Here is a 24,422-nt window from a genome sequence, read left to right on the forward strand (position 1 = left end):
TCTCTCTGTGTCTGTCTCTGTCTCTCTGTGTCTGTCTCTCTGTCTCCCAGGTTGAGTAAAGGAGAGGGGGATGGTGCGTGGTGTCCTGCAGGAGCAGTGTTCCCCAGTGCTTCAGAGTACCTCCAGGTCAGACAGAGTACACAGGCCTACTCCATGGGCTACTGTATGTGTAGGATTCTCTGTTTCCATTGGCTAGAGGTGCAATCATCCTACCAATACTCACATTTCATTGGGTTAGAGTTTGTGTTTTATTTCATCAAGGTAGAAGTTTCCTAGCTTCCCAAGTTTCCCTGTGTTGGAGGTAGAGGGTTAGGATGGTCTTGAAGGTCAGAGCACTACATTACAACTGACCTTGGATCAGTGACTAGAGACGTCTTGTTCTCTGTCTTCCAGGTGGACCTGCGCTCACTGCACTTCCTGGCTCTGGTGGGTACCCAGGGTCGCCATGCCGACGGGCACGGCCGGGAGTTTGCACGCAGCTACCGGCTCCGTTACTCCCGAGACGGACGCACCTGGATCACCTGGAAGGACCGCTGGGGGCAGGAGGTAAAGACAAGTGTGTGTGTGTGTGTTTTATCTATCTAATGTATCTCTCTCCCCTTGGCTCTGCTTCTCTGACTCATTCCATAATTTCTGTCTTATGCAAAACTTTTATTCAGCCACCCACTCACGACATACTTGAATCTCACTAGTTTTAGTTTTCACATCTAATTGCTTAATTATGCTATTCATGGTTATTCAATGGGTCTCCATGCTACTCTTGACTGTCGTTCTCCCCCCCCCCCCCTCCATCAGGTGGTGTCTGGGAATGAGAACACCTATGATGTGGTTCTGAAGGACCTGGGTCCACCTATTGTTGCCCGCTATGTCCGCTTCTACCCCCTGGCAGACCGGGTCATGAGCGTCTGTCTACGAGTTGAGCTCTATGGCTGTCTGTGGAACGGTGAGTCACAGTCTGTGTGCGCGCGCGTGTATGTGTGTGTGTAGGTCTGTCTGTCTGTCTGTCTGTCTGTCTGTCTGTCTGTTTGATAGTTGGGAAACGTGTGTGGATGGGTTCTGCATGTGTGTGGGTCTAGAGCAGATTAATTAATACACTCTTAGAAAAAAAGGTTATGGATAGAACCAAAAAGGGTTATATTGCTTGCTTCATATACGGCACTATATACTGTAGAACCCTTTTGTAGGGTTCTTTGATCAGAACCCCAGGGGTTCTTCTTCACTGAACCAAAATTGGTTCCACATAGAAGCCTTGAATTCCATATAGGGTTCTATATAGAACCTTTAGGGAGGCCATATATGAAGCAAGCATAGAACTCTTTTTGGATATATCCAGAACCATTTTTTCTAAGAGTGTAAGGTGGATACAGACAGACATTGAAAAGAAGGCCTTTGGAAGATCACAGCATAGAGGACATCACACTGTCTACTCATATCTCTGCTGTCTGCACTACAGACACTTAGGGGGATGGCCAACGACTTCACCATCCCTAGATTTATTTGCTGTGTGTGTGCATGTGTGTGCGTGTGTGTGTGTGTGTGTGTGTGTGTGAGTGAGTGTGTGCATGCTTTTGTGTGTGTCGCCTTGAATTTACAGTCTGTTTGCTAGATTTGGTAAATGTGTGTAATAAGGCTGATTATGTGTGTCTCCAAGCACGTATTTCTGCAGATATGGAGTTCACTCACCATGACGTTTAATTCACTCTGGTTTGGCCTGAGATGAAACCATCTAGTTTTACCACAGATAAGAGACACTACAGCACAGAGGATGATAGATGGTATGTTCCTTGCTCACAGAGCACCAGTGAATTACACTGTGTTTATGGGTGGGACACGTCTCCTCTCTCCTCTCTGTCCTCCTCCCTTCACACAATGGCTGGCTGACTGGCTGTAAATCAAGCCTAGTGCTGAGCCTTAATGCCTGGGGCCGCTGCATCTGGATGCATCCCAAATGGCACTAGCTATTCCCTGAACAGGGCTCTGGTCAAAGGTAGTGCACTGTATAGGGAATAGGGTGTCATTTAAGACTCAACCTCTGTGTGTCTCTCTGGGGATAGACTGACTATCTTCCTGGAATTATTGTCTGTTAGAGAGGTTTCTGTCTCTGGAACCACTAACACTATAACATGCAGATTCACAGAAATGGAAGACACATTTCTCGGCACACATTCCTGTTCCATCATCACGTTTTACATTGTGGCGGGGAACGGGTATGCTATGTGGTTTGTTTATTGTGCAAGACCCCAATGGGACTGAGCCCATGTCCCCCACACACACGGACACACATGTACAGACACGCACACACGTACGCACGCACACACACACACAAACTCTGCGCCTGTAAAAGCTGTGTTTATTATGGATGTGAGTGCTGAAGGTGAAAGTAGTTACAGTGAGTGACTTCAGACCTGTGCTAGGAGAACATGCTGATTAGCCATACAGGCTGGCTGGGGGGAGAGAGAGTCTAATGTTTCACTGGAGAGATGTCTGCTCTGCCTGTGTGTTTCTCATCTCCTGAACACAGGCTTAACCAACGTGTATAGTGTAGTTAAAGTGTATATTATTAATGTAGTCTCTCTCTATATACCTCCCCCCTCTCTCTCCCCCTCTTTCTTTCTCTTTCTTTCTCACTCTCTCTCCCCTCCCCTCTCTCTCCCCCTCTCTCTATTTTTCTTTCTCTCTCTCTTTCTTTCTCTCTCTCTCTCTCTTTCTTTTTCACTCTCTCCCTCTCTCTTTCTTTCTCTCTCTCTTTCTTTGTCCCTCTCCCCCTATCTCTCTCCCTCTATCTGTCTCTCTCTCAGATGGCCTGTTGATGTACACAGCTCCAGTGGGTCATGTGATGCACCTGTCTGGCTCACCTGTGTACCTCAACGATTCCACCTACGATGGCAGCATAGAGTCAGGGTAAGCATCATCCTCCTCTCTCAGCTCTGTGGGTATTGGCTGGCTACTTGAGATTGGTCTTCGTCCTCCATTGGCTTTAGTTGGGTCCCACACAAATGCAACTTTTCCCAGGTTGTCACTGTAAAAGAGAATGTGTTCTCAGCCAACCTACCTGGTAAAATATGATGAATATATAAAGGACTCCTGGACTCATCCCATCTGTTAGCAGTGAACAGGGCCTTAGTGAGCCGCAGTCAGCCAAATGGATTTAGTCTGTCATACACACACACACAAAACAACTCCTCTACCCAATGTTTATTTTCTCTGTCCACCTAATCGAATAAGAATGAAATGATCTGGAGTAAGGATCTTTATTTGCTGAGGGTGTTGTACTCTGTTTCCAGACTGTATTGTCCAGGGATGGGGGGGAAGGTAGGGAGGTTATATTCACATATGCCTTTTTAATGGGGCACAACTGTTTTCATAGCGGATGAGCTAACGGTTTTGATGCAACCCAGACCTATATACAGTAGATGTGTGTGTATGTGTGTGTGTGTGTGTGTGTGTGTGTGTGTGTGTGTGTGTGTGTGTGTGTGTGTGTGAGAAAGGGTGTGTGAATGTCTCCGTGTGTCACATGTACAATGTATGACTGTGTATGCCTTGGCATGTGTACAGTATATGTATAACTGTGTAATAATGTGTGTGTACTGTATGTATGTGTTTAGGGTTCAGTTCGGAGGCCTGGGCCAGCTGTTTGACGGTGTGTTAGGAGGGAATGACTTCACAGAGACCAAGGAGCTGAGGGTGTGGCCGGGGTATGACTACCTGGGCTGGAGCAGAGAGGCTCTCGGGCAGGGCAGCGTTGACATCGAGTTCCACTTCGAAAAGACACGCAGCTTTCACACCATGCAGGTAAGAGGATGTGTGTGTGTGAGCAGAGGGAAGGAGGGAGGGTGTGTGTGTGAGGGGAGGGAGGGAGGGTGTGTGTGTGAGAGGAGGGAGGGAGGGTGTGTGTGTGAGGAGAGGGAGGGAGGGTGTGTGTGTGTGTGAGGAGAGGGAGGGAGGGTGTGTGTGTGTGAGGGGAGAGAGGCAGGCTGTGTGTGTGAGGGGAGGGACGGAGGGTGTGTGTGTGAGGAGAGGGAGGGAGGGAGGGTGTGTGTGTGAGGGGAGGGATGGAGGGTGTGTGTGTGAGGGGAGGGAGAATGTGTGCGTGTGTCCCTTATGCCTATGTGTGTTTCTGTCTTTAAATCCAAAAATCCCTCCTAAAATCCTTGGCTCACACAGTCCAATACATCTCTATTAAACCTTCAAGTGATCCATTATACAATAATGTTGCACAACATTACACAACACATAATAACTGTTGTCACATCACTTTATCTCTCTTTATCATCTTGTGACTAGCCAGTAGCACATTGTCTTTAATTACCCTCTCAGTCCCACCATCATATTAGCTTTTCGTTTTCCTGTTGTTTAACATTGTTTGTCTGTTGTCTGGTCTCTGGGGGCCATTAGGTTGTATCCCTGGCTGAATGTGTGGTTTGATGGTTTCTTTATGGTGAAATGTTGTGTTGTTATGTTGGAAGATTTTGGATGTGAAGCAACCCAGTTTAATATGTGAACCCAGTTTAATGTCCTGTTGTTTTCTCTTCGGGAATGGAGTCAGTCTAGAATGTTGGTTAGGCCTGGAATTGGAGATTTGCCCACAATAAAAACACATATTATTAAATCCAATAAAACTTTAATGAAATTGTATTTAAAACCACACCACACTTTAAAACAATAAAAAAAACAAGCAGGAAGAATGAAAGAAATGAGTAAAGAAACAGTATTGACCCGTGTGACTTTCTAGTCTAGATACAAACGATGAGTGATCTGTTTTGAACTTTTCAGGGTTACTCATTAGTTCCCCCATGCTCTGCCGTTAACGATGGGAATTATTGAACTATCCCAGTGTTTTCCCAGTCCTCTCGGAATGCTGCACCTAAGCTATCTAAAGCTTTCTATCGCTATCGCTGTTTTTCCTGCTTTTTTTCAATGTGTTATCTCAGAAAACATACACCTGAAGAGAATAGCACACAGTTCACATAAATAACTGCAGGAACCTGAACCTGACATGTCTGTGTTCCCTAAAGGGAGATATGTTCTCTAACCTGGTTCTAGGACGCTCTTGCAGGAGAGGAATGTGTTCCGTTCCCTAGATCTCTCTCTCTGCCTCTCTATCTATCTATCTATCTATCTCTATACAGTGCCTTGCGAAAGTATTCGGCCCCCTTGAACCTTGCAACCTTTTGCCACATTTTAGGCTTCAAACATAAAGATATAAAACGGTATTTTTTTGTGAAGAATCAACAACAAGTGGGACACAATCATGAAGTGGAACGACATTTATTGGATATTTCAAACTTTTTTAACAAATCAAAAACTGAAAAATTGGGCGTGCAAAATTATTCAGCCCCTTTACTTTCAGTGCAGCAAACTCTCTCCAGAAGTTCAGTGAGGATCTCTGAATGATCCAATGTTGACCTAAATGACTAATGATGATGAATACAATCCACCTGTGTGTAATCAAGTTTCCGTATAAATGCACCTGCACTGTGATAGTCTCAGAGGTCCGTCAAAACCGCAGAGAGCATCATGAAGAACAAGGAACACACCAGGCAGGTCCGAGATACTGTTGTGAAGAAGTTTAAAGCCGGATTTGGATACAAAACGATTTCCCAAGCTTTAAACATCCCAAGGAGCACTGTGCAAGCGATAATATTGAAATGGAAGGAGTATCAGACCACTGCAAATCTACCAAGACCTGGCCGTCCCTCTAAACTTTCAGCTCATACAAGGAGAAGACTGATCAGAGATGCAGCCAAGAGGCCCATGATCACTCTGGATGAACTGCAGAGATCTACAGCTGAGGTGGGAGACTCTGTCCATAGGGCAACAATCAGTCGTATATTGCACAAATCTGGCCTTTATGGCAGAGTGGCAAGAAGAAAGCCATTTCTTAAAGATATCCATAAAAAGTGTAGTTTAAAGTTTGCCACAAGCCACCTGGGAGACACACCAAACATGTGGAAGAAGGTGCTCTGGTCAGATGAAACCAAAATTGAACTTTTTGGCAACAATGCAAAACGTTATGTTTGCATTCACAAATGCTCTTCATCCAACCTCACTGAGCTCGAGCTGTTTTGCAAGGAGGAATGGGAAAAAATGTCAGTCTCTCGATGTGCAAAACTGATAGAGACATACCCCAAGCGACTTACAGCTGTAATCGCAGCAAAAGGTGGCGCTACAAAGTATTAACTTAAGGGGGCTGAATAATTTTGCACGCCCAATTTTTCAGTTTTTGATATGTTAAAAAAGTTTGAAATATCCAATAAATGTCGTTCCACTTCATGATTGTGTCCCACTTGTTGTTGATTCTTCACAAAAAAATACAGTTTTATATCTTTAAGTTTGAAGCCTGAAATGTGGCAAAAGGTCGCAAAGTTCAAGGGGGCCGAATACTTTCGCAAGGCACTGTATATACACTACCGTTCAAAAGTTTGGGGACACTTAGAAATGTCCTTGGTTTTGAAAGAAAAGCAGATTTTTTTTGTCCATTAAAATAACATCAAATTGATCAGAAATACAGTAGAGATTGTTAATGTTGTAAACAACTATTGTAGCTGGAAATGTCTGATTTTTAATGGAATATCTACATGGCGTACAGAGACCCATTATCAGCAACCATCATTCCTGTGTTCCAATGCCATGCTGTGTTAGCTAATCCAAGTTTATAATTTTAAAAGGCTAATTGATCATAAGAAACCCCTTTTGAAATGATGTTGGCACAGCTGAAAACTGTAGTGCTGATTAAAACCTCTTGAAGCTAGGGGGCACTATTTTTATGTTTGGAAAAATAACGTTCCCAAAGTAAATGGCCTATTTCTCAGGACCAGATGCTAGAATATGCATATAATTTACATATTAGGATAGAAAACACTCTAAAGTTTCCAAAACTGTCAAAATTATGTCTGTGAGTTAAACAGATCTGATATTGCAGGCTAAAACCTGAGGAAAATCCAATCGGGAAGTGCCCCTGTTTTTGAAACCTCTCTGTTCTTATGCATCCATATTGCCAATTTAAAGGGATATCAACCAGATTCCCTTTTCTATGGCTTCCCTAAGGTGTCAGCAGCCTTTAGACATAGTTTCAGGCTTTTATTTTGAAGAATGAGCGTGAACAACCACATTGCGTAAGTGGATAGGTGGGGGCTCTCAGAGTGAGTTGTGCGCAAAAGAGAAAGGCGCCCATTGTTATTCCCGGTCCTAGTGAAAAGCCAACTGTCCCGGTTGATATATTATCGAATAGATATTTGAAAAACACCCTGAGGATTGATTATAAAAAACGTTTGACATGTTTCTGTGGACATTATGGATATAATTTGGAATTTTTGTCTAGGTTGTCGTGACCGCTCTTTCCGGTGGATTCCTGGGCATAACCCACCAAACTAACGGAGGTATTTGGATATAAAAAATATATTCATGGAACAAAAGGAACATTTGTTGTCTAACTGGGAGTCTCGTGAGTGAAAACATCTGAAGATCATCAAAGTTAAACGATTAATTTGATTGCTTTTCTGATTTTCGTGACCAAGTTACCCGATGCTAAGTGTACTTATTGTTTTGTCGAGCGATCGATAAACTATCACAAACGCTTGTATTGCTTGCGCTGTAAAGCATAATTTCAAAATCTGAGACGACGGGTGGATTAACAAAAGGCTAAGCTGTGTTTTGCAATATTGCACTTGTGATTTCATGAATATGAATATTTTCTAGTAATATTATTTGACTGTGGCGCTATGCTATTCAGCGTTGCTGATGACAATTATCCCGGATCCGGGGTGGGTGGTTCAGAGAGGAAGCAATAAAACTGCCCTTCTTTAGAATAGTTGAGAGTAGTTGAGCATTATCTAGTACTGTACTGTACTGTAATATCTAGCACTGTACTGTATTATCTAGTACTGTACTGTATTATCTAGTACTGTACTGTATTATCTAGTACTGTATTGTACTGTACTGTATTATCTAGTACTGTACTGTACTGTACTGTATTATCTAGTACTGTACTGTATTATCTAGTACTGTACTGTATTATCTAGTGCTGTACTGTACCGTATTATATAGTACTGTACCGTATTATCTAGTACTGTACCGTATTATCTAGTACTGTACTGTATTATCTAGTACTGTACCGTATTATCTAGTACTGTACTGTATTATCTAGTACTGTACCGTATTATCTAGTACTGTACTGTGTTATCTAGTACTGTACTGTATTATATAGTACTGTACTGTATTATCTAGTACTGTACTGTACCGTATTATATAGTACTGTACGGTATTATCTAGTACTGTACCGTACCGTATTATCTAGTACTGTACCGTATTATATAGTACTGTACCGTATTATATAGTACTGTACCGTATTATCTAGTACTGTACTGTATTATATAGTACTGTACCATATTATCTAGTACTGTACCGTATTATATAGTACTGTACCATATTATCTAGTACTGTACCGTATTATATAGTACTGTACCATATTATCTAGTACTGTACTGTATTATATAGTACTGTACCATATTATTTAGTACTGTACTGTATTATCTAGTACTGTACCGTATTATCTAGTACTGTACTGTACTGTAGTGTATTATCTAGTACTGTACTGTATTATCTAGTACTGTACTGTATTATCTAGTACTGTACTGTACTGTATTATCTAGCACTGTACTGTATTATCTAGTACTGTACTGTATTATCTAGTACTGTACTGTACTGTATTATCTAGTACTGTACTGTACTGTATTATCTAGTACTGTACTGTATTATCTAGTACTGTACTGTACTGTAGTGTATTATCTAGTACTGTACTGTATTATCTAGTACTATACTGTATTATCTAGTACTGTACTGTATTGTATTATCTAGCACTGTACTGTATTATCTAGCACTGTACTGTATTATCTAGTACTGTACTGTATTATCTAGTACTGTACCCTATTATTAAATAGTACCCACAAAACAGCAGTCTTAATGTCAACAGTGAAGCGGCAATTCCGGGATTCTGGCCTTCTGGGAAAAGTTGCAAAGAAAAATCCATATCTCAGACTGGCCAATAAAAAGAAAAGATTAAGATGGGCAAAAGAACAGACGCTGGACAGAGGAACTCTGCCTAGAAGGCCAGCATCCCGGACTCGCCTCTTCTCTGTTGACGTTGAGACTGGTGTTTTGTGGGTACTATTTAATGAAGCTGCCAGTTGAGGACTTGTGAGGCGTCTGTTTCTCAAACTAGATACTCTAATGTACTTGTCCTCCTGCTCAGTTGTTCACCGGGGCCTCCCACAACAATTTCATACTTATTTAATTTATTTCAGAAACAAATGCAACACCCAATGCCCTTGTGTGAAAAAGTAATTGCCCTCATACTCAATAACCGGTTGTGCCACCTTTAGCTGCAATGACTCCAACCAAACGCTTCCTGTAGTTGTTGATCTGTCTCTCACGTCACTGTGGAGCAATTTTGTCCCACCTTCCATGCAGAACTGCTTTAATTCAGGGACATTTGTGGGTTTTCAATCACGAACTGCTACTTTCAAGTCCCGCCACAACATCTCAATCAGGGTTAGGTCTGTGCTTTGACTAGGACATTCCAGAACTTCAAATGTGTTGCTTTTTAGCCATTTTCATGTAGACTTCATTGTGTGTTTTGGATCATTGTCTTGCTGCATGACCCAGCTGTACTTCAGCTTCAGCTCACAGACGGATGGCCTGACATTCTCCTTTAGAAATATTTGATACAGAGCAGAATTCATGGTTCCTTCTATTAAGGCAAGTTGTACAGGTCCTGAGGCAGCAAAGCATCCCCAAACCATCACACTAAGCTATAAATAACAAGAACATAATGTATGTTTTCTAGCCAGGCTTGTGCAGGACAGATTACCCAGCAGGCTTTGCTTTGTTGACTTATTAGGCCCATTCCATATTACAATCAGTATAGTAATATAATATGTTAACCTCAGTGTTCCAGGAGTATGCATGAAGGCATGTGTGTGTGTGTGCGTGCGTTAGGCGTGTGTGTATTTGTATTACACAGATCCACATGTGGTTTTAGTTAGAGGTTGGCCCTACAGCAAGTGTCAGGTTAATGACTAACCTGTCAGTAGAGTCTTTATACCAGCCCTTCCTTCCCCATTAGAGGAAACATTTCTCCCTCTAGATCCCTATCTCCTTCACCTTTTCTTTTTCCCCAGATGCCTTATCACTCTCCCTCTTCCCCTTCTTTACCTCTCTGTATTCTCCCTCTCTCTTTCTTTTCTTCCTGCCTATTCTACCTCACCCTCTATCCTTTCTATTCCCTCTTTCCCCCTAGACCCCCTATCTACCTCACCCCCTATCTACCTTACCCTCTATCCTTTCTATTCCCTCTTTCCCCCTAGACCCCCTATCTACCTCACCCCCTATCTACCTTACCCTCTATCCTTTCTATTCCCTCTTTCCCCCTAGACCCCCTATCTACCTCACCCCCTATCTACCTTACCCTCTATCCTTTCTATTCCCTCTTTCCCCATAGAACCTCTATCTACCTCACCCTCTATCCTTTCTATTCCCTCTTTCCCCCTAGACCCCCTATCTACCTTACCCTCTATCCTTTCTATTCCCTCTTTCCCCCTAGACCCCCTATCTACCTCACCCTCTATCTACCTCACCCTCTATCCTTTCTATTCCCTCTTTCCCCCTAGACCCCCTATCTACCTCACCCCTTATCTACCTTACCCTCTATCCTTTCTATTCCCTCTTTCCCCCTAGACCCCCTATCTACATTACCCTCTATCCTTTCTATTCCCTCTTTCCCCCTAGACCCCCTATCTACCTCACCCCCTATCTACCTCACCCCCTATCTACCTTACCCTCTATCCTTTCTATTCCCTCTTTCCACCTAGACCCCCTATCTACCTCACCCCCTATCTACCTTACCCTCTATCCTTTCTATTCCCTCTTTCCCCCTAGACCCCCTATCTACCTCACCCCCTATCTACCTCACCCCTTATCTACCTTACCCTCTATCCTTTCTATTCCCTCTTTCCCCCTAGACCCCCTATCTACCTCACCCCCTATCTACCTTACCCTCTATCCTTTCTATTCACTCTTTCCCCCTAGAACCCCTATCTACCTCATCCTCTATCTACCTTACCCCCTATCTACCTCACCCTCTATCTACCTTACCGTCTATCCTTTCTATTCCCTCTTTCCCCCTAGAATCTCTATCTACCTCACCCCCTATCTACCTCACCCTCTATCCTTTCTATTCCCTCTTTCCCCCTATCTACCTCACCCCCTATCTACCTCACCCCCTATCTACCTTACCCTCTATCCTTTCTATTCCCTCTTTCCCCCTAGACCCCCTATCTACCTCACCCCCTATCTACCTTACCCTCTATCCTTTCTATGCCCTCTTTCCCCCTAGAACCCCTATCTACCTCACCCTTTATCTACCTCACCCTCTATCCTTTCTATGCCCTCTTTCCCCCTAGAACCCCTATCTACCTCATCCTCTATCTACCTTACCCCCTATCTACCTCACCCTCTACCTTACCCTCTATCCTTTCTATTCCCTCTTTCCCCCTAGACCCCCTATCTACCTCACCCTCTATCTACCTTACCCTCTATCCTTTCTATTCCCTCTTTCCCCCTAGAACCTCTATCTACCTCATCCTCTATCCTTTCTATTCCCTCTTTCCCCCTAGACCCCCTATCTACCTCACCCCCTATCCTTTCTATTTCTCTTTATTCCCTCTCTCTTCCTGCCCCCTCTCTCTTTCTATCCCTCTATTCCTGCCCCCCCCCCCCCCCCCCCCTCCATCTTTATCCCTCTCTTCCAGGTGACTCTCTCTCTCTTCTTGGCCCCCTCTAAATCTCCTATTTTTTAGGTCTAGTTTGTGTGTTTTCTCTCTCTCTCTCTCTCTGTCTGTGGACTCTCTTTTCTCCTGCCGTGTCCCTCTGGTGGGCTGTAAAATGTATTTTCTCAAATCAATCAACCTCTCCTTTTCCCCCTCTCTTATTCTCACCCTCTTCTTTCCTTTCTCTTCTTGTTGTTCTCTCTTTTTCTTCTCATACTTTCACTAATCACGTTCCACTTTCACTCATTTGCATTTATAGCCGGCTCACAACAATGTTGCCAAAACAATCAAGAGTCAACAGGATTTAAATCCTGTTTTTAATGTCATGTTTTAATTGAATGTCCCCACCCCTCCAACTTAAAAATATAGTTTGCACATTGACTGTTTCTTTATGCAGAGTTGTGTTATTTTCCACCTAGTACCCCAGTGTATGTTCAGTGTATGTTCAGTGTATGTGATGTTCCTATTATAAGGAGGTAGTACATGGTCATAACAAGGCTAACGATGCATTATAACTGCAGGGTTTTAGGGTTACAATTTTTTTTAAAATCAAGATCAGGTGGGCCTTTGCTCTTCAGCAAACAAAGGATAGGAGGGGTGCTCAACATCAATGACAAGAATCATGAGAATGGCTTACCAAGACGAACCTCTACTTCGAGGTAAAGGTCTAGTTCGAGGTAAAAAGAAGGGAGCATAGTTAAACCTTGGACTATGCTATTGCACTCCACTGCATGGAAGCCAACCATGGCTCACCTTTCTCCCTGCTCTTTATAGCCTTAGAACAGGTTCACATTTCACCAAGATGAGGTGACATCATACATCAACTCAAAGAAAGAGAGGCATTCTGGCAGCATCAGATTCTTTCTCACTGTCCACAGACACCCAAATCACTTATGTATATTTTGACATGGCCTTTTGACTAATGAGACACACTATTTGTCTTATTATTAGTATTATTTTGTGCTATAATTTCTCATTTACCTTTAAATAAATTATAATAAAAAAATAATTAAGTATATTGTTGTGTCTCAATGGGCCGGCCACTAGGCTATAAATAGGAGGTAAGTGCAATGGTCAGGTCAGTCTGAGGAAGATGTCAGCTTGACGTTGAAACGACAGTCACCTGTTTTCACCTTGTTCAATGGATTAAAGTGAGCTAAAATAAATCAATCTCTGACTTCTTTTGGTTGTGTGCTCCAACTCCTTTCTGCCTTGAATTAGTCCGTTTGGAAGTTTTTCTTGATAAGCCCTTCTCATTGTTAAATGTTTATTATCTTATTAACTCTTTATCCCCTTCCTCCCCTCCCTCTCCCCCCTCCCTCATCCAGGTCCACAGTAATAACCACCACACCCAGGGTGTGAGGGTCTTCAGTAAGGTAGAGTGTCAGTTTAAACCTGGCCTCTTACTCCCCTGGTCCTCGCCCCCCCTCTCCCTGGCTGTACCTCTAGAGGACCTGAAGGACCCCTCCTCCCGCCCCATCTCCCTGCCCCTGGGGGGTCGCCCCGCCCAGATCTTACGCTGCCAGTTTGCCTTCGCAGACCGATGGATGCTCATCTCTGAGATCTCCTTCTTCTCCGGTACGTTCAGTGTATTGCTCTCTTTCCCTGCCTTTCATTCTCACTCCTCTTCTCTCATTTTCTCATTATCTCTGTCATTTTAACGTCATCTCTCCTTTTCTCTCTGATTCTCAGTGTCTCTCCCCTTCTACTCTGTGGGATTCATGGTTATCTCTGATTGTCTTAGGAAGTTGATCATCCTATTCTTGTTTATCCCCATCTCTCTCTCAGAGCCGTATGGGGAGGGTGCCGACCCCATGGACACAGGCTCTGCTCTTCCTGCTCCTCCGGTCTCCTCCGCTACTCCTCCTCCTCCTGTCTTCCCCTCCTCCGTCAGCCCCGCCCTCAACCACAACTTCACTAGCGTTCCCTCAGGTGAGTCACCTCTCCTTCACTTCTTGTACCTCTCTCTCATCCCCCTGTTCATCTCATCCCCCTCTCTTCCATTCATCCCCCTTTTGTCCCACGCTCTTCTCATCCCTCACCCTTTCCCCTTTTCCCACCTTTCCCATTTTCACCCCTCCTCCATTCCTAATCCTCTCTCCTCCTCCCTCTTGCCCCTTGACCCACCAGTTGTGATGAGTGTGGGCATGCAGTGTTCTAAGTCGTGTGTTTAAATCATTTCCAGAAACATGCAATGACAAAAAAGACAGGGTATAAGAAGTAACCACACCAGTGCTGGATATCAATGTAGAAAGGTGCCATGTGTGAGGTGCCTCCTCCTCTGTCCATCATGCTGTGTTAAAACCCCTGGCCTCAGTCCAACTTCACACAACAGCCGTCTACACTGCAGCTTTGTCTGGCAACATGGCCGTCTACACTGCAGCTTTGTCTGGCAACATGGCCGTCTACACTGCAGCTTTGTCTGGCAACATGGCCGTCTACACTGCAGCGTTGTCTGGCAACATGGCCGTCTACACTGCAGCTTTGTCTGGCAACATGGTCGTCTACACTGCAGCTTTGTCTGGCAACATGGTCGTCTACACTGCAGCTTTGTCTGGCAACATGGTCGTCTACACTGCAGCTTTGTCTGGCAACATGGTCGTCTACACTGCAGCTTTGTCTGGCAACATGGTCGTCTACACTGCAGCTTTGTCTGGCAACATGGTCGTCTACACTGCAGCTTTGTCTGGCAACATGGTCGTCTACACTGCAGCTTTGTCTGGCAACATGGTCGTCTACACTGCAGCTTTGTCTGGCAACATGGTCGTCTACACTGCAGCTTTGTCTGGCAACATGGTCGTCTACACTGCAGCTTTGTCTGGCAACATGGTCGTCTACACTGCAGCGTTGTCTGGCAACATGGTCGTCTACAGAATAATACATCTTTATTGTCCACGTGGAGTTGGACATCTCATATGCTACAAATTATCACGCTCTCATGCTTTTCAGTACCTTGAGAGAAACTCTCTTCTCCTCTGTATGATCACTCCTTCCATCCCTCGTTCCTCTAGAACCCCCCACCACCAACCCTATGATGGACAGCACGGGTAACAGCACACTGTCAGGTGAGAGAGAGAGAGGGGGTGGAAAGAGGGAAAGGACATTTCCCTTGATAACTGGTCTGTTTAACACAGCTTAGAGCTGTCCTGAGACCATGAGGGGTTCAGAAGGAAAGAAAATATGGAGGGAGGAAGGGCAGGAGGGAAGGATTATGGGAGGTGGAGTTAATGTTTTGACTCTGGGCCAAAGAGTGTAACACACTAACACAGCATGTTGCTTTGTGGTACCTCATCATATTCACATACAACAACACCACTGCTTTCTTCCTGTGATCTCCCTAACTGCATGTTGACGGAACCAACGGAACCACTGTGGAACTAAGGAACATCAGACAATTACAGGCCTTTTTTTTTATTTAAGAGGGCGGCAGTGTGTAGTGCTATGTCTGTCTTAACGGCTGGCGAGAGAGAGACTTTACACTGTTTTGCATGTTTGAGCTGAACTCATAAACTGTGTGCATTCTATTTCCTATATAATCAGAGCTGCTGCTCTCATGCAAGGTCATCTGGAACAGAAAACACAGCTAAAACATTCTGTCCCCAAGACCAGTCCTGAGGCTTTCACAGACCTCCCCGGCATGAGCACACATACTGTACACACACAAAACAGGAACACACACACCAGACAGTCAGTGAGCTTGATGAAAGTATTTGGGTGTGTCAGACAGATGCAGTTCCCTCTCTGACTATACAGACTGTGCTAATACACAGACTGTAAAGCACATTAACACTTACACATTTACTGATGAAATACTCACTCTCTCACGTACCACATATACTGTCGCAAACACACACACACATACACTTCATTACGTTTATGTTCTTCTCAGGGGCCGACTTCGATGCCATGACCCCGAGGGCAGGCCTTCCTGTCGCCAAGGACGACAGCAGTAACACAGCCATCCTGATTGGCTGCCTGGTGGGCATCATCCTGCTGCTATTAGCTGTGATCGCTGTCATTCTGTGGAGGCAATACTGGAAGAAGATACTGGGCAAGGTGAAGGAGGAAGGCTTTCAGCATGACTTTCAAAATGGCTACCACTATATGTCTCACGTATCTTCACATTCTTACTTAATGTGCGTGTTGGCCTTTCAGGCTCAAATTAGTTTGTCCAGTAGCATGTGTGTGTGTGTGTGTGTGTGTGTGTGTGTGTGTGTGTGTGTGTGTGTGTGTGCGTGTGCATGCGCTGGCTTGCGTTGTGTGTGTTTTGCTAACCCTCTCCTTGTCCTCTCCAGGCCCAGGGCAGTCTGTCCAGTGATGAGTTGCGTGTCCATCTGTCGGTCCCCTCGGACAACGTGGTGATCAACAACACACACAGCTACTCCAGCCGCTACCAGCGTATACACACATTCCCTGACGACAGGGATAGGGAGCGCTGTGACGGAGAGGGCGAGTACCAGGAGCCCAGCGCAATGCTCCGACCACGAGACCACACCGGACGAGACAGCAACGGTAAGACATGGTCGCAGTTAGACCGCAAACACACAGAGAATGTCAGTTTGACTGAGAGATCGAGATACATAGTTAGGGAGGCAGACACAGGCAGACAGACAGACAGACAAACAGAGACAGACAGTACAGTACAGTACAGTACAGTACAGTAAACACACAAAGGAGAAGGAGATGTGGTACAGAACAGTAAACACACAAAGGAGAAGGAGATGTGGTACAGAACAGTAAACACACAAAGGAGAAGGAGATGTGGTACAGAACAGTAAACACACACAGGAGAAGGAGATGTGGTACAGAACAGTAAACACACACAGGAGAAGGAGATGTGGTACAGTACAGTAAACACACAAAGGAGAAGGAGATGTGGTACAGTACAGTAAACACACACAGGAGAAGGAGATGTGGTACAGAACAGTAAACACACAAAGGAGAAGGAGATGTGGTACAGTACAGTAAACACACACAGGAGAAGGAGATGTGGTACAGAACAGTAAACACACAAAGGAGAAGGAGATGTGGTACAGTACAGTAAACACACAAAGGAGAAGGAGATGTGGTACAGTACAGTAAACACACACAGGAGAAGGAGATGTGGTACAGAACAGTAAACACACAAAGGAGAAGGAGATGTGGTACAGTACAGTAAACACACAAAGGAGAAGGAGATGTGGTACAGTACAGTAAACACACACAGGAGAAGGAGATGTGGTGCAGAACAGTAAACACACAAAGGAGAAGGAGATGTGGTACAGAACAGTAAACACACAAAGGAGAAGGAGATGTGGTACAGAACAGTAAACACACACAGGAGAAGGAGATGTGGTACAGAACAGTAAACACAAAGGAGATGTGGTACAGTACAGTAAACACACAAAGGAGAAGGAGATGTGGTACAGAACAGTAAACACACAAAGGATATGTGGTACAGTACAGTAAACACACAAAATAGATGTGGTACAGTACAGTAAACACACAAAAGAGATGTGGTACAGTACAGTAAACACAAAGGAGATGTGGTACAGTACAGTAAACACACAAAGGAGAAGGAGATGTGGTACAGAACAGTAAACACACAAAGGATATGTGGTACACTACAGTAAACACAAAGGAGATGTGGTACAGTACAGTAAACACACAAAAGAGATGTGGTACAGTACAGTAAACACACAAAATAGATGTGGTACAGTACAGTAAACACAAAGGAGATGTGGTACAGTACAGTAAACACACAAAATAGATGTGGTACAGTACAGTAAACACAAAGGAGATGTGGTACAGTACAGTAAACACACAAAGGAGATGTGGTACAGTACAGTAAACACACAAAAGAGATGTGGTACAGTACAGTAAACACACAAAGGAGAAGGAGATGTGGTACAGAACAGTAAACACACAACAGTATACAACAGATCAAACACTAAAACTAAACATGACACCATTAGATCCTGATGATAGACACAGATCAGCAAATAGGGGACACACACATACACACCCACCCACCCACCCACCCATACACACATATACACACACACACCCACCCAGCCATATACACACACCCACACACACATACACCTACACACACACACACACCCACACAGGGCATAAGAGACCTATTGTTGACTGATGGGAAGGAAAGAGGAAGAGAGAGAGAGAGAGCATTCCTAGTTGCTCCGCGCTGCAGGCGGCCGCTATGCTGTCTTTACTATCCACTGTGTCAGATTTGAACGGTGTCACATTATACAGAAGAATAACTATCACAGGAACGTTATTATGCTGAATAACATAAATATTATCCTCCCACATGTACATTATACCCCTGTGGTTGTTACGTTTGTTCATTGTCTGAGTTGTGTTAACCTTGCCTGGTCTTTGCTCTGCAGACCTGTTCTGTTCTCCCCAACTTAATGCATCCTCCTCCCCTTGTATTGTCACTGGTATGCTGTGTTTCGCTAACTGGTGTTATGTTTTTGTTGTGTTGTGTTTGCCTTGTGTGTTTTGCCTTGATGTGTATATCGCATGTTGTTTGCCTTATTTTGTGTTTTGCGTGTGTGTGTCCATGTGTGTGTGTATGTGCTCCATGTCCCCCCCCCCCCAGCCTTGCTGTTAAACAACCCAGCCTATGACCTCCTCCTGTCAGATCAGAGGCAGCATGACTCAGGCTCCTCGTGGCCCCTAACCGTCCCTTTGGCCAGGGCCAGCTCCTCCCACCCTCAGGAGAAGAGCCTCAATAATGGGGCCCAGGGTAAGAGCCTCTGACTGGGGGGGAAGTACCAGGATTCACCCCCTCCCTGGAGCTCCATAGAGCTGGAATCATACTGTCTAGAATAACAGAGTGACATCAGGGCTCTGAGCATGTGTTTCACTCACTCACTGCAATTCACTCACTCACTGCAATTCACTCACTCACTGCATCAATTCACTCCATTTTGTGAAGTGCTTTTAACATAATAAAGTGATTTGTCTCAAAGTTGTCATGACAACGGCCTGAGCCTCTCTCTCAACTCTTCCATCCCTCTCTCCACTCCTCTATCCCTCCTTTCACAACCTCTTCCCTCCTCTCCCTCCCTCCAGCCTGTGGTATGGACTTGGAGAAGGGCTTGCCCCCCACCCAGGAGGAGCCTCCCCCGTACCCCGATGCCCCTCCCTACCCGGCCCTGTCTCCCCCCTTCCCCGCCAGCGTGCCCCACTATGCAGAGGCAGACATCGTTAGCCTGCAGGGCGTCAGGTAGGAGGGTTAAATCACCATTAAAACCCCACTGTTTTAACTTGGACTTGAATCAGTGATCTTTCTTTGTTTTGATGTTCTTTTATTCATATTGTATTGCCTTTTTTGTGTTTCTACCCTAAAGTGTGTCAATTTCAATACACTTAGCTGTGATTTGTCTTGTCAGTGGTAACAACACGTATGCAGTGCCAGCCCTGACCTCCCCCAGCCCCACTGCAGCAGACTGCACCCCCCTGCCTGAACTGCCCCGACACTGTCTGGTTTTCAAGGAGAAACTGGGAGAAGGACAGTTTGGAGAGGTGTGTATGCCTATGTGTGTGTGTGTGTGCTTGTTTGAATGTGTGTAGACGTGTTTGACTATACTGTGTGTGTGCATGTGTGTGTGTGTGTAGACGTGTTTGACTATACTGTGTGTGTGCATGTGTGTGTGTTTGTGTGTGTAGACGTGTTTAACTATACTGTGTGTGTGCATGTGTGTGTGTGTTTGTGTGTGTAGACGTGTTTAACTATACTGTGTGTGTGCATGTGTATGTGTAAGTGTGTGTGTAGACGTGTTTGACTATACTGTGTGTGTGCATGTGTGTGTGTGTGTAGACGTGTTTGACTATACTGTGTGTGTGCATGTGTGTGTGTTTGTGTGTGTAGACGTGTTTAACTATACTGTGTGTGTGCATGTGTGTGTGTGTGTAGACGTGTTTGACTATACTGTGTGTGTGCATGTGTGTGTGTGTGTAGACGTGTTTGACTATACTGTGTGTGTGCATGTGTGTGTGTTTGTGTGTGTAGACGTGTTTAACTATACTGTGTGTGTGCATGTGTGTGTGTGTTTGTGTGTGTAGACGTGTTTAACTATACTGTGTGTGTGCATGTGTGTGTGTTTGTGTGTGTAGACATGTTTAACTATACTGTGTGTGTGCATGTGTGTGTGTGTGTAGACGTGTTTAACTATACTGTGTGTGTGCATGTGTATGTGTAAGTGTGTGTAGACGTGTTTAACTATACTGTGTGTGTGCATGTGTATGTGTAAGTGTGTGTTAGCTTGACAACTCACTAAATTCTTCCGCTGCTCTGTCGTTCTCTACATTCTTTAGTCAGACTGGCATCATTGAAGTCATTTGTGGTGCAGAGGGGTGGTTTTCTGATCATGTGAGAGACTTTTAGTTGTGGTTGTTGGTTGTCTGAAGGTAACTTTTCCTATTGGTTCCTTCCTCAGGTGCACCTGTGTGAGATAGAGAGCCCTCAGGACCTGCCTAACCTGGAGTTCCCTTTCAACGTGAGGAAAGGACGCCCTCTGCTGGTGGCTGTTAAGATACTGCGCCCTGACGCCTCCAAGAATGCCAGGTCCGTCTCAGGATAGTTCATCTAAATCATTTAGCGAACAATTACCATTTCTAAATCTATTAAGAACATCTCATTTGGGTCCTAAAGTTTTGTTTTTCTTTCTCAGTTTCTTCCTCTCTCTCACTCTCTCTCTCCATCTCTCGCTCTCACTGTCTCTCCATCTCTTCTCTACTTTTTTTGAGCTTTTTCTCGTTTCAATTGTTGATCTCTCGCTCTCTCCACCCTCCTCCCCTCGCTCTTCTCTCGCCACCCCTCTCTCTCTCTCTCTCCACCCCCCTCCCCTCGCTCTTCTCTCTCCACCCCGCTCTCTCTCTCCACCCCTCTCTCTCTCTCCACCCCTCTCTCTCTCTCTCTCCACCCCCACCTCTCTCTCTCTCTCCACCCCCACCCCTCTTTACTCACTCTCTCTCCACCCCTCGCTCCTCTCTCTCTCTCTCTCCACCCCGCTCGCTTACGCCCCCACCCCCCTCCCGCTCTTTCTCTCTCCACCACGCGCTCCTCTCTCTCTCTCCACCCCCCCCACCCTGCTCTCTCTCTCTCTCTCCACCCCCCACCCCTCTCTCTCTCCAACCCCCCACGCTCCTCTCTCTCCACCCCCCACGCTCCTCTCTCTCCACCCCCCACCCCTCTCTCTCCAACCCCCCACGCTCCTCTCTCTCCACCCCACACCCCTCGCTTCTCTCTTTCTCTCTCTCTCTCCACCCCACTCTCTCTCCACCCCCCCACCCCTCTCTCTCTCCACCCCACCACCCCTCTCTACTCTCTCTCCACCCCTCACTCCTCTCTCGCCACCCCCCACCCCTCTCTGCCCCCTCACCACTCGCTCTCTCTACCCCCCACCCCTCGCTCCTCTCTCTCCACCCCCCACCCCTCGCTCCTCTCTCTCCACCCCCCCACCCCTCGCTCGTCTCTCTCCATCCTAGGAATGACTTCCTAAAGGAGGGGAAGATTCTGTCTCGTTTGAAGGACCCCAACATCATCAGTCTGTTGGGAGTGTGTGTGAGCAGCGACCCTCTCTGTATGGTCACAGAGTACATGGAGAGTGGCGACCTCAACCAGTACCTCTCACACAGAGTCCTGCTGGACAAGACTGGACCCACACACAACACCCCCACCATCAGGTAATACGCACACATAGTACACACACACAACCAGTACCTCTCACACAGAGTCCTGCTGGACAAGACTGGACCCACACACAACACCCCCACCATCAGGTAATACGCACACATAGTACACACACACAACCAGTACCTCTCACACAGAGTCCTGCTGGACAAGACTGGACCCACACACAACACCCCCACCATCAGGTAATACGCACACATAGTACACACACACACTAATGGTTTTGACTTGAGGTTATTATTAATAGGGGTGCCAGGTAGGTTGTGCCTAACATTGGTTTCTCCTTTTGGTTTGTGAGGGAATGAGTCCCATCTGGTCCGTCAAGTCTACACCAATACAAAGGACTTATGTAAAAGTCAATACACCTTTCATAAACCCTTAAAACATTGAAAATAACTTCAAAAACAACTGTATTCTTTTGCGTGGGTTGTATTACCAACATAAATGATCACACACACATAACAATATAATAAATAATGAGCTCTGGCTCCTCCAGAAATGTCCTGTACCTTGGGCCTAAAAGAGTCCAGCCCGGTAAAGGAGTTCAGGGAACTCAAGTGACCTTAGTCACGCAATGTTTGTCCGTTCATTCAAGTGTAGCGTACACCCAGTATCAAATCATACAATCAAAACAACAATTATTTTACCACACAACTATAAAGCGTATCAAATACTAATACGTCCTCACTTACAACTAACTACAAATCATCACGGTATACATCACCCCAAAACAAATGAAATACCGTATACAAAAAGGTTGTAGTCAGTCAGACAATCCAATCCGCCAACAGATCTCTGTCTGAGAAAGGCCACGAAGAACAACAGAGAGGTGTAGTCCACGGACGCAAAGAGTGCATCCAATCCTGGGTAAACTAGCTATTAGGCTACAAAACACTTTTAAAGGCAACAAAACAAACAGAATAGAGCAGCTTGGGAACTGAGGGTTGAACACATCCTCATTCACGTCTCCATCACAACCCCACTTTTGCGCAGCTGATGCTGGCTATTTAATTGGGAATTAAAGGGGAAGCGCCCTATTGGAAGGAGAAGCACTGAGACGGTTCAGAACAATTCCGGGCCGTAACACACACACACACACAGAGTACACACACTCAGTGACACGTTTTCATGAAGACAGATGCATATACATACACACCTGCATCTGAAATATTGTATTTCTGCCTCTTATCTCTTCTCTTCTTCCACCACACATCCCTCCCTCTCAGTTACCCTGCTCTGATCGCCATGGCCAGTCAGATAGCTTCAGGGATGAAGTTTCTGTCGTCTCTGAACTTCGTGCACCGTGACCTGGCCACAAGAAACTGCCTGGTGGGGGGTGAGAAGGGCGAGAGCGGGGGCGACCGGGGCGGGGAGAGACCCATCAAGATCGCCGACTTTGGGATGAGCAGAAACCTGTACGCTGGAGACTACTACCGCATCCAGGGGCGAGCCGTGCTGCCTATACGATGGATGGCCTGGGAGTGTATACTGATGGTGAGAGGACACACAGGGAGAGAGAGGGGCGAGGAAGGAGAGAGAGGGGCGGGCCGTGCTGCCTATACGATGGATGGCCTGGGAGTGTATACTGATGGTGAGAGGACACACAGGGAGAGAGAGGGGCGAGGAAGGAGAGAGAGGGGCGGGCCGTGCTGCCTATACGATGGATGGCCTGGGAGTGTATACTGATGGTGAGAGGACACACAAGGAGAGAGAGGGGCGGGCCGTGCTGCCTATACGATGGATGGCCTGGGAGTGTATACTGATGGTGAGAGGACACACAGGGAGAGAGAGGGGCGAGGAAGGAGAGAGAGGGGCGGGCCGTGCTGCCTATACGATGGATGGCCTGGGAGTGTATACTGATGGTGAGAGGACACACAGGGAGAGAGAGGGGCGAGGAAAGAGAGAGAGGGGCGGGCCGTGCTGCCTATACGATGGATGGCCTGGGAGTGTATACTGATGGTGAGAGGACACACAGGGAGAGAGAGGGGCGAGGAAGGAGAGAGGGGGGCGAGCCGTGCTGCCTATACGATGGATGGCCTGGGAGTGTATACTGATGGTGAGAGGACACACAGGGAGAGAGAGGGGCGAGGAAAGAGAGAGAGGGGCGGGCCGTGCTGCCTATACGATGGATGGCCTGGGAGTGTATACTGATGGTGAGAGGACACACAGGGAGAGAGAGGGGCGAGGAAGGAGAGAGGGGGGCGAGCCGTGCTGCCTATACGATGGATGGCCTGGGAGTGTATACTGATGGTGAGAGGACACACAGGGAGAGAGAGGGGCGAGGAAGGAGAGAGAGGGGCGAGCCGTGCTGCCTATACGATGGATGGCCTGGGAGTGTATACTGATGGTGAGAGGACACACAGGGAGAGAGAGGGGCGAGGAAGGAGAGAGAGGCATAAAGAAAACAAGAGGGAAGATATGAGGACATTACAAAAGAAAGAAACAAAATGGTGGGACAAGTAGTAAGTTAGTTGTGGTAAATAAGTAACTAACAGATAGTTTGTGTCTCTGCAGGGGAAGTTCACCACAGCCAGTGACGTGTGGGCGTTTGGTGTGACTCTGTGGGAGATGCTGAGTGTGTGTCAGGAGCAACCCTACTCCAACCTGACTGATGAACAGGTCATAGACAACGCCGGAGAGTTCTTCAGGGACCACGGAAGACAGGTACACACACTCATACACAGGCTCATACAGTACAGTAGCAGTACATTTAAGTAGATGGAATGTTTAACCCTCATCTCTCCCTCCTCCCTTTTCTCTCCCCCCTCCACCTTCCCCTTTCTATCTTTCTCCCCCATCCCTCCTCTGTCTTTGCCTCCCCATCTCTCTTTCTCCCCCTCCCTCTCCCTCCCTCCATCCCCTTCCTTTCCCCCTCTCTCCTTCCACCCCCT

At 46.0% G+C, this 24,422-nt stretch overlaps 1 protein-coding gene across 6 annotated transcripts in view; it reads left to right on the plus strand.

Annotated features, from left to right (window-relative positions):
* The window catches only part of LOC110503829 (epithelial discoidin domain-containing receptor 1), a 67,207-nt gene that overhangs the window by 39,754 nt on the left and 3,031 nt on the right, over positions 1–24,422 (plus strand). For 3 of the 6 annotated variants that reach the window (XM_036971243.1, XM_036971226.1, XM_036971246.1), the window contains exons 4-20: positions 51–126; positions 394–546; positions 796–943; positions 2,799–2,901; positions 3,606–3,792; positions 13,154–13,403; positions 13,614–13,757; positions 14,837–14,890; positions 15,715–15,881; positions 16,121–16,337; positions 18,433–18,579; positions 18,909–19,062; positions 19,229–19,361; positions 20,276–20,403; positions 21,327–21,524; positions 22,758–23,025; positions 24,046–24,195. In XM_036971243.1, the coding sequence (XP_036827138.1) occupies positions 51–126; positions 394–546; positions 796–943; positions 2,799–2,901; positions 3,606–3,792; positions 13,154–13,403; positions 13,614–13,757; positions 14,837–14,890; positions 15,715–15,881; positions 16,121–16,337; positions 18,433–18,579; positions 18,909–19,062; positions 19,229–19,361; positions 20,276–20,403; positions 21,327–21,524; positions 22,758–23,025; positions 24,046–24,195 (2,677 nt within the window). The remainder of the gene's footprint in view (positions 1–50; positions 127–393; positions 547–795; positions 944–2,798; positions 2,902–3,605; positions 3,793–13,153; positions 13,404–13,613; positions 13,758–14,836; positions 14,891–15,714; positions 15,882–16,120; positions 16,338–18,432; positions 18,580–18,908; positions 19,063–19,228; positions 19,362–20,275; positions 20,404–21,326; positions 21,525–22,757; positions 23,026–24,045; positions 24,196–24,422) is intronic. The other 3 variants (XM_036971231.1, XM_036971252.1, XM_036971236.1) reach the window with 3 other exon arrangements.

Source organism: Oncorhynchus mykiss, chromosome 3 (assembly GCF_013265735.2).
Source record: "Oncorhynchus mykiss isolate Arlee chromosome 3, USDA_OmykA_1.1, whole genome shotgun sequence".
In the NCBI taxonomy this organism is placed as follows: Eukaryota; Metazoa; Chordata; class Actinopteri; order Salmoniformes; family Salmonidae; genus Oncorhynchus; species Oncorhynchus mykiss.